Source organism: Tachyglossus aculeatus, chromosome 21, assembly GCF_015852505.1.
Source record: "Tachyglossus aculeatus isolate mTacAcu1 chromosome 21, mTacAcu1.pri, whole genome shotgun sequence".
Taxonomy (NCBI): domain Eukaryota; kingdom Metazoa; phylum Chordata; class Mammalia; order Monotremata; family Tachyglossidae; genus Tachyglossus; species Tachyglossus aculeatus.
In genome coordinates this window covers 63,963,203-63,973,462 of record NC_052086.1, presented here as the reverse complement: position 1 = coordinate 63,973,462, position 10,260 = coordinate 63,963,203, and the positions used below count along the sequence as shown (strand labels likewise).

At 40.6% G+C, this 10,260-nt stretch overlaps 1 protein-coding gene across 2 annotated transcripts; it reads left to right on the top strand.

Annotated features, from left to right (window-relative positions):
- Nucleotides 1–2,757: 2,757 nt before the first annotated feature.
- On the top strand, nucleotides 2,758–8,119 carry FOXL3 (forkhead box L3). 2 transcript variants are annotated; one of them, XM_038763958.1, is made up of 3 exons: nucleotides 2,758–3,173; nucleotides 4,583–4,649; nucleotides 5,045–8,119. In XM_038763958.1, exons 1-3 carry the CDS (start codon nucleotides 3,067–3,069, stop codon nucleotides 5,528–5,530), a joined length of 660 nt encoding a protein of 219 aa, XP_038619886.1. In that variant the 5' UTR covers nucleotides 2,758–3,066; the 3' UTR covers nucleotides 5,531–8,119. The 2 variants fall into 2 exon arrangements, with proteins under 2 accessions (XP_038619886.1, XP_038619884.1); XM_038763956.1 differs by having other exon boundaries at nucleotides 4,481–4,649.
- Nucleotides 8,120–10,260: the final 2,141 nt, after the last annotated feature.

The following is a 10,260-nucleotide window of genomic DNA, read 5'->3' as shown; positions in this document are numbered from 1 at the left end:
GTGCTCTGCAGGCAGGCAGCACTTAATAAATACTACTACTATTACTACTAGCTCATTGTGGGCAGGGAATGTGTCTATTTATTGTTGTATTGTGCTCTCCCAAGCACTTAGTACAGTGCTCTGTACACAGTAAGCACTCAATAAATATGACAATACAACTCTGGGGAAAAATGTGTCATCTGACTTATGGACATTCAAGAAAAGCATAACAACTCCATCCATGCTTAGTCACTCAATGGTATTTATTGAGCGCTTATTGTATGCAGAGCACTGTACTAAATGCTTGGGAGGGAATAATATGATTGAATGAACAGTACAACAGTTGGTAAACAAAATCCCTTCCCTCAACAAGCTTACAGTCTAGAGGAGTTTAGTATGTTCCTATCTCCTGGTACCTAATTCTACTTTAGCAAATGTAGCTAGAGTTTCCCTGTGACATAATTTCTTCACTGCCAGAAGTAAAAATTTAACATACAAGGTTTCACTGTTTATTTTAAATACCCACTTTTCAGGAAGAGAGTTAATAATTAATTAGGCTTCATTTTCAGATGTTTTTGCCACTCCGATAAACTATACACACAATTCTTCAATGTGGGGCATCAATTCTTATAAAAATCTGCTTTTTTAAAAAAATATGCTTTATTCAATGGCATACCCATGCTCACAGCAGTTTCTTTTTATACCACCACACCCCGCATCCAAACAAGACTTCGTGGTCTGATGAACATTTCCTAATTCCCTAACAAGTTTCTAGCAAAATGTGTAGTAAAAACACATTATGGCAGAATTTCATGTTTTTTTTTTTTTAGTAAGGGGTGGTCTATCTCTTTTGAAAGTGAGCATGGATATGATTAAAATTTATGATCCAAGTATAGATCCTACAACTATTTGCTTCTGGGGTGTCATGTAAAATTAGTCTTTTCAGAGACCCCCAAAAAGGCATTACAGTTTTCTGTGCCAGTAAAAGCCATTCTTTGTTTTTCTTAAAAGGGTTTAAACACAGATTTGGAACATACAAACTCAAAGGGAGAGAACAATTTTACTCTTATTTCTAATTGGATCCTGGCAGAGTTTACGTGGTTGACAAAATAAATGATGAAGGACTTCTGAAAAGTATATAATAAGCTCATTCAAGACAACAGTAGGTAGACTGAAAATAAAAATGGCCACAGAACGGTCCAGTAGTTTCTGATTTATTTGGGCCAAATTCTCAGCCCAAACTTTACTGTGACACAGACAATGAGTCTGATGCTAATTATTTTTTATACAGTTCTTTCCTTTGTATGAAGTTATTTTGTTTTTTACCAAGTCATTATAGAGCAGCATCCCCCATGATAGTGGAGAAGGAATTCAGTCCTTCTAAAAGAATATACTACTCGTATCTTTGCAGGGAGAGAGACTCTAGTTGCAACTTTAGCACATTTGGCTCCTAAATGAGGAATTTGAGAGTTAAAGTATTTATCCTCGATGGAATGTGGTATTGCTGCAAGAGTTTATATGCTGCAACTATTTTTCTTTTGCCATGCAGGGAGTGAGTGCAAAAAGTGAATTTTGTGGAGTATTTGATTTGGAAGCTGGGATTGAAATTCAATTGTCATAGTCCCATTGAAGCCACTTCTAAATTTGGAACTTCAAATAGGTCACACAATTTGAAAAGGAAAGTTTTGATATGGGAGAGAGTATCGTTCAAATGTACTGAGTTTTTCATGCGTGTTGTCATTTATAGTGTTTTGAAGAGTAATTCACATAAACTGTCAGATTACATCGATCACTCATTATCAAGATATTTGTTCCTAGAATGATGTTTTTAGAACCATATCCAGTACAGCATTCTAAATCATCTGCATTTTCTATTTAAATGAAACAACTTGAATTTTTTTCCTTCTTATAATTTAGATTACTTTTTATCTCAGTAATCCTGGATCAAAGCTCTTTTTTAACTACAGTATTTGAGACATTGGAGACAGTGTTAATTTTTGTTTGGAAAGATGTAGTTTTGATGTAGTACAAAGTCAGTGCTAGCCTATTTTATCATTTCATCTGAGTCACTTTCTCCATGGGATATATATGTATATATTTTTCTCCCTCGGTTCTATTATTGCCTTTATCCTTAAAATAGCTTCCCTGGGAAATGGAAGTCTTAGAATAATTTGATTATCATGTGGCATACACGTTTTCCAGTTCCCGAACCTTTGTTATGCTTTGGTTTACATCACTTGTTGGAAAACACTCCAAAGCACAGAAAAACCATTAAATTGTTACAGTATTGGATGCCAACACACAGGGCTATTACTCTAATTCATCCTCCAGATCAAAGCCCACACAGGCAGTTCTCCTGCCTGAAGCTATTTTCCTTTGACTTTCCTGCTTGACAGTAGTCTGCCATATTCTCTGTTCTGCCTTCTTTGAACATATAGCTTTTCCTTTAGTCACGGAAATGCAATTCATGTCTATTATACTGTATTATAGATTACACTGGGGTGATGTGCATTATTAGATAGAATACTTGCTCACTGGAAGGGGAGTATTGTGTGGGTGGGTGCTGTGTGTGTTAGGCAGGGGGAAGGGAAGGAGGCAGCGTTTTAAAATTTTAATTTACAAGAGCTAACCTTGAAGCATGATTTATTAACATCACGTTGTTTGCTTTTGTCACATTGTGTATGGAGGGATGGCAAATGCTTGGCCCCACTCCACAGCCACATCAGACCACCCAAAGAGTCAGAGCAGCCCAGCTACCGGCTGTGCACGCCCAGAGTTCAAAGGTTCACGAGAGAACTAACCCATTTAATCAGTTATTAGCTGCCTCCCCTATAAGCAGATTGGGTACAGAAAAAAAATAGAATAAAAGAGGGAGGAGGAGTGAGAGGGAAAGAGAGAAATCTCCCTACAGACTGGTTGTCTGGGACTCAAGAATTACAAAAACAACCTCCACCCCAGGACGGAGGGAGTATGTGAGAGGGAAGGGGGAGGAGGAGGAGAGGGAGGTTGGGAAGAGAAAGGCGAGGCACAGAGGGGAATCCCTCTCCAGCCCTCCTGGATCACCCCACCGGAGCCCAGCCGCCCAAGATGTTTGATAACACGCAGTATCCTTACAACTGCTTCAACTACGACGGGGATGACTATCCAGCTTGCAGCTCCGACGAGGAGAAGAAACTCACTCGCCCGGCTTACAGGTACAGAGGAAGAAGTTTGGTCCCAGCCTCCTTCCCGGGAAAGGGGGAAGCTAGGGAGGGAGAGGGGGAACCGGTCCCCCGGGGATTGGAAGAGGATTTCAAGGGGGTCCCCAGAGGAGTAGGAGGGAGCCAAGGATTCCAGGGATCTGTGGGGGTGGGAGAAAGTGTGATGCCAGGGATCCTGGAGGGAGGGGAGCATCATCATCATAACTGTGGTATTTGTTAAGCGTTTACTGTGTGCCAGGCACTGTACTAAGCGCTGGGGTGGATACTAGCAAGGTGGGTTGGACAGTGTCATAATTGGGGAGAGGGGGGCGGTGGGAAATAACCTTTGCCCCCCACCTCCTCCTTAGGGAGGCTCCCATCGCCGGACATGCAGATGGGGGGGGGAAGGGGGTGAGCATCCCCCAGATAACAATTTTGGTATTTGTTAAGCGCTTACTATGTGCCAAGCACTGTTGTAAGCTCTGGGAGAGATGCAAGGTGATCAGGTTGTCCCACATGGGGCTCACAGTCTTAATCCCCATTTTCCAGATGAAGTAACTGAGGCACAGAGAAGTGACGTGACTTGCCCAAAGTCACACAGCTGATTAGTGGCAGAGGTAGGATTAGAACCCATGACCTCTGACTCCCAAGCCCGCGCTCTTTCCACTGAGCCACGCTGCTTCTCTAGATCTCTCCCTGGTCCCCATCCTGTAGAGGTGGTCACATTCTAGAGGTGCCTGGTGTGGGAGCAGGGGAAACCGTGGCTTAGTGGAAAGAGCATGGGCTTGGGAGTCAGAGGTCGTGGGTTCTAATCCCCCCCTCTGCCAGTTGTCAGCTATGTGACTTTGGGCAAGTCACGTAACTTCTCTGGGCCTCGGTTACCTCATCTAAAATGGGGGTGAAGACTGTGAGCCCCAAGTGGGACAACCTGATTACCTTGTATCTACCCCAGCGCTTAGAACAGTGGTTGGCACGTAGTAAGTGTCTAATACCATCATTATTATTCAGAGGGGTGACCAGAGGGAGGATGATTAACCCCCTCAGAGTGGGTAATAATGTAGGATAACCCTTTCCTCTGCCTCCCATCTCTCCCACAGGTAGGGTGGAGTGACTGCACCCCAGGATCTGGGGGAGCTAAAGGGGAAGGCTGGGTTTCTGGGATATGCCTGACTTTTGCGCTGGGGCAAGGTGCCTCAACTGGGCTTCGGAGGAAGGCAAGGCAGAGAGCAATTCTCCACCCACAGTCCCCACTCTTCCTCCCCCACAAATGTATAGTAATGCTCTGTCCGAGGCAATGACATAACCCTGAGTTTTTTTTCCAGCTACATTGCCTTGATTGCAATGGCCATCCAGCAAAGTCCTTCCAATAAAGTGACCCTGTCTGGCATTTATGACTTTATAATGAAGAAATTCCCTTACTACAGATCAAACCAAAGAGCGTGGCAAAACTCCATTAGGCATAACTTATCCCTTAACAGTTGTTTTGTAAAGGTAAGATTAATCACCATCTATTTGCATACACCCGGTACACATGCAGCTCGGCAATGTCTTTCTATCTAGGAAACATCTGTGTTAAATAATCCCGTTAAAACGAGCTGGGGGTGGGGGGGGAGACTCTTGAGAAATCTTTTGATTGAGCTACAGATAAGAGTCCCACCCCCACTCTCACATCTCTCAGTTGTGGAGAAGTTAATGTCGTCCTTGTCTGATTTAGGTTAATTTGCAGGAAGTTAAGCAAGTTGGGTTTCACCTAAGCACTGCTCAATAAAAGAGAGATTTTTATGACTTATATGTTTATCATAATCTTGAATTTGAATGCATACAGATGTAAAGTAGTAGCATCTGCAAAACATACCCACACTAAACTGCCTTTAAAACAAATGCAGGTGCCCAGGACCGAAGGGAATGAGAAGGGAAAAGGAAATTACTGGACCTTTGCTTCGGGTTGTGAATCCATGTTGGATCTTTTTGAAAATGGGAATTTCAGGAGGAGACGTCGAAGGAGGAACGTGAAACGGGAACGCAAGGATCAAAGACCGCTTGGAACTGAAGGGCCGCCTTCTCCTGAGCTGGCTGCTGCAGATTCCCATTCCCTGGGGAGCACTTGCCCTGACAGGAAAGCCAAGAATTCCCAACCTGGATCGCAGCACCTGGATCCACCACTTCCATGCTTCCCAAATGGCCTCTCCAGCCAGCAGAACCTAAACAACTCTGCTCTAGGAAAACCTGACTCGGAAATTAAGTTTAGTATTGATTACATTCTTTCAGCCCCTGACCCTCTGCCCATGTTAAGATCACCGTATAATGCACAAAATAATAAATATCACATATTGGAGTCCCAACAGATTAACCTCCAGTTTTGGACAATGTGATTCCCAACCAACCCAATTCTGTACTAAATTTCTTATTTTGAATTTGGTCTGTCTTCTTCGCTTTCTGAAAAAGATGACATCGATGCATTTGAATCAGATGACCTAGTACGTGAAATTCAAGGTCTTAATTTCAGTTGTTGATGATTAACCTTTTATCTATTCTCCTTTGGCTTTTGACCTTTGTCAGATTCAAAATGCAAAATTGTGGCATGATTTTCAAGAGCTCTACCTTGAGAGGTGTCTGTTTAGTTCTGATTTTACTGACACATTCTGTAGGTTCACCCAATATATGTTTTGATTTCTGAGAAGGGAATAGATTCCAGATCATTTTTATGCAAGTTGATATAACATTTTATTCCAAGCTTATTCACTGTATTATTCAGTATTGCATCTCATAAAACCAATATCTGGAAATGGAGATGCTAATTACACTGTTGTGGGAATCTGAGTAATTCTGTTACACAAACTATTACAGTAAAGGGTGATTTATCCCAATGCTCCTGACTCTGGTCAGTGTTGCTGAGTGATGTGATAAGAGCTGACAGTTATACTTTAACTTGTAAACCAAGATTCCCCTTGTGCTATCAGAGGTTTTGGTGATAGTTCAAAACATGCCTGGCACTTATGTGATTTAAGAAGGAAAAAAGGATGTGCAAGGAATTTAATTCACAGACATAATGTGGGATGAAAGCAGCTCTTCACACTCCTTCAGCACAAATTGTTTATTTGAATTTTCTGCAACTAATCACCAAAGTGGTATGTGATCAGATTGTTCGGGCATTAGAGAGCTATACCATTATTGACATCAAAGTCAGGCTCTGATGCCTTTGTTGGAAATGTAAGTTAATTAAAATTTAGAGGTGGATATTTTTAAAAAATACAATGAAACAATTTTACCAAACTTAGCCTTTTTCACAAACACATTTTTGTGGAGTTAATTGCCTTCTGTGAGTTAAGCATCAGTATGGCTTCCACAAAATCATTTTTGCAAGGTGGCTACTAGATGCTGGTTGGTTTACTGACAATTGTGTTAAGCTTTTTTTTTAAGCCTGTCTTTGTAACAGGGACTGAAGATAAATGAAGGTTGGCAAAATGATGAGTTGAATCAAAGCTGGGCAAAGATATTCTTAAACATGGCTTGAATTTTTATACAGAAGGTTTGACATTTCAGTAAGTTATTTTACATTTTAGTCACATACTGTATATATACACAATCTATTCTTATATATCATCTTTGAAAGGAGAAAGAAAGTCACTGGCACTTATAAATGTTGTGAAATGCATGTTTGTCTTGTTTCACAGTCAACAGTATAGTCTTGCTATTACAGTTCTCCTCACCCCCAAAATCTTCCCAGTTATTTTCTTCTAACTGGGGTGTGCTTTGGGGCTCCAAAACACTCTTCAATCTGAACTGTACTGGAGCTCCTAAGACGCCTTTATTATCTACCTGAAAAGCAAGAAGATAGAGATTACTAAAGAACAAACACAAAAACACCCTTACCTCCAGCTTTCTCAGATTTTTTAATTTATGCAGAATATTATGTTCATCCTGTAGGTAGGATGGTGTATGTATATTTTGTGGTTTTAAGTGAATGCACTTCAGTGTATGTATAGTTATATTTATCTCTGTGCAACTGTCTCACCTAAAATGTTATTTTTAATTATGCTTCTTTTAAACAGGACAGTGATGATGCAATTCAGTCTTTAATGACCATAAGTATGTATTGAGTATTTGAAAATATATTTTTCTGCAGCAAACTAAGCAAATATAATTTACATTGTACCATATGGTTATAATTATTTAGTGCCTTTGTCTAACCAATGAAACTGTTTTGGAGCAGAAGTTTCCTACTGTGCAAACATTTGGATATAATGGCTCAGAACTGCTTTACGAAAGGAAAAAAACCCAAAATGATGAATTTTCAGTAGGGATCTAAGCCCACCTTAGTTAACTTAACGTTCTCCATCCAGACATTCATTTAGCTTAAACTGACTCTTGAGAAAGGAATGTTTGGTGCTGTGCTAACATGCAATCAGAGATATTTGTATGTACAGATAGGTGCTAACATTTGTTTTGCAAAGGATATCAATCATGTTTCTAAAAGTAAAGGGACATTTTTCAATTTACCCAGCATATTATATTCGGCCTGCTTTAGAAAGGTTTCGAGCACTTAAAGTGAATGGCATTTAATATAGAACAACAAAACAGGGGTGAGAGGTAGATGTGACCTATTCAAATGTCGCTGCCATTATATAGCCATTCCCAGTGCAATTATAATTAAATACTTTATGCCTTTCTTGCAAATCCTCTGATCGATCATTGATATTAACATTAATATTGTATTACCCCCGAGCAGATGTCTGCCACACAAGTGTTATGGATCACCAGTTTTCCATTAACTAAGTTGTGAGGCAGTGCCATATACTAGTCAAGGATAAATTTCCGTAAATTACCTTATCCTAAAACAAAGCTTCTGAGACTGTTTTGTACAAGAGCAAGCAATGTTATTCTTTCTCATAGGCCAGAGTGTGTCTGAACATTATGTGCTCCTGAATCTACGGAAGCAAGATGTACCAATAAAGGATAATAATTTGTCTGCATTTTGGTTTCCCACAGTGTTCCCTTAAAAAAAAAAAAATGAGACCAAATTGTTCCCAAATTTCAAGATTTCAGATGCCATCTTTCTTCCTCACTCCAACCACTCTCTTACCCACTTCTCCAAAACACCAGAATTTGGATTAAAAAAGGCTCCCCATTTGCTAAAAATCTATTTACTGGATAAGGGAAAAAAATAATAATACTGGGGAAAGCTATAACATGGGCAAAAATAGTTATGAGAAAGTTCCATTTTCCTCATGCAGATTAAATGAATAATTGAGGATGAGATCAGGAAGTAAGGTTTGGGAGGATGGTACACACCTGCTTTCTTGAACAAGTACTTCTTAGTACCCAAAAAGAAAGCTACATACTGGTTATAATTCTGAAAATATGGCTATATAGTTGTCCTTCATATTCGAAGACCCCATTGACAGTGGTGAACTATGCCTATGAGTGCATGTGTGGTTGAACAGGCTAATGCTGGATCCACAGTCCTAGACAATGGGCATAAAAAATATCTCTTCTTGTGTTGTTATACTTAATATTTGTAATACCTGGCACTGTTTTCTCTTTTGCCTCCTTGTCTCTCTTTCCATGAGAAGCTTTTGTTCAAAGAGAGTTATTGCCTTCCTGATTGGCAGTGCACTGTGCAGGTCTGTCCTCAATACTTGACTCTCCCTTTCACTTGGAATGCAGCATTGTCTGAAGTTTTTCTGTGTCCTCTTTTTAAACAGTATTTAAGTGCTTATTGCACTAGGTGCTGGGATAGATACAAGTTAATCAGTTTGGACACAGTCCTTGTCCCACATAAGGCTCATAATCTTAGGCCCCATTTTCCAGATGAGGTAACTGAGGCACAGAGAAGGTATGACTAGCCCAAGATAACACAGCAGATGAATGACAGAGCCGGAATTAGAACCTAGATCGTTTGACTCCCAGGCAGGTGCCCTGTCTACTAGGTCCCACTGCTTCCCCTTAAGATGATTCCTCTGCCCTCCCTGCTGTGAGTTTCCCCATTTCAGCTCACCAAACAGCAACTGTTAAAATAACCTCCTATCCCTCATTCTCCTCACACGCCCCACCCAGTAGTAGTACTCTGTTAAGTAGTAACAATATTTATTAAGCACTTACTTTGCGCAGAGCATGGTTCTAAGTTTTGGGAGAGGATACGCAGGAGGGAATTCGACACGGTCTGTGTCAGAGGCACTCACAATCTAAAAGGTGAAAAAAACTTCAAATGCCAGAAGACTGACTACTCTCCAGAACATCACTGTGGGTGGTCCTGTCTTGTCAACCGATATTGAGTCTGGCCAAGGAGCTGGGTGTGTCATCTATGTGGGGTCCATGTTGCACAGCTGCACAGCAGATTGAACAACACTAACCACTCTGTAGACCTTTAGTTTGGTCTGGAGCCTGATATACGTTGCCTCCACTCTGACGTTCTCCCTAAGAAATTCTGAGATGTGGATAGGACCTGGTACAGAAATATGTAAGAAGGACATTCAGCAGTAGAGATGATGACTCAATTCAATATTCTTACTGGGGACAGAATCCAAAACACAAAACAAAATACAAGGATAGTAAATTTTAGGAAAGTTAACTTTGAAATAAAATGCAAGCCTTAGGAAAAAGCTAAGGGTAGCACCAAAAACAAAGTAGCCTATTGAGATATATTATATTAGAGGTTGTGGTAAGTTGTGCCTCAAAAAAAAAAAAAAAGAATCAGCTGGCAGAACAGAAACCCTGACTGGCCAACTGGTAGAGTAAAAGAAGTCGTCCTTTAAAGACTGGAAGGCTTATTCAGGTGAGAAGAGAGGGAAATAATGGCTAAATACAAACAAAAAAAGTTAGGAAGAATAACAAGGAGTTTGAAAAACTCCTTGAAAGGGATCCCAAAACTAATAATAATAATAAGAAGTATTGGGGTAGCTACAAGGTTATCAGATTGGTTAGTCTCTGCCCCTCGTGGGACTCACAATTAATCATCCCCATTTTACAAATGAAGAAACAGAGGCAGAGAGGTTAAGTGATTTGCCAAGGCCACTCAGCACACCAGTGACAGTGCTGGGACTCAGGGTTTTCTGAGCCCCAGTCCCATACTTTTTCAATTAAACGATGCTACTTCTCTCAG

Bases quoted from the DNA above. Each gene is read 5' to 3' on its own strand.
- FOXL3 (XM_038763956.1), top strand. From the start codon at position 3,067: ATGTTTGATAACACGCAGTATCCTTACAACTGCTTCAACTACGACGGG. The intron at 3,174-4,480 runs GTACAGAGGAAG...TTTTTTTTCCAG, and splicing joins CTCACTCGCCCGGCTTACAG to CTACATTGCCTTGATTGCAA. The intron at 4,650-5,044 runs GTAAGATTAATC...AAACAAATGCAG, and splicing joins TTAACAGTTGTTTTGTAAAG to GTGCCCAGGACCGAAGGGAA.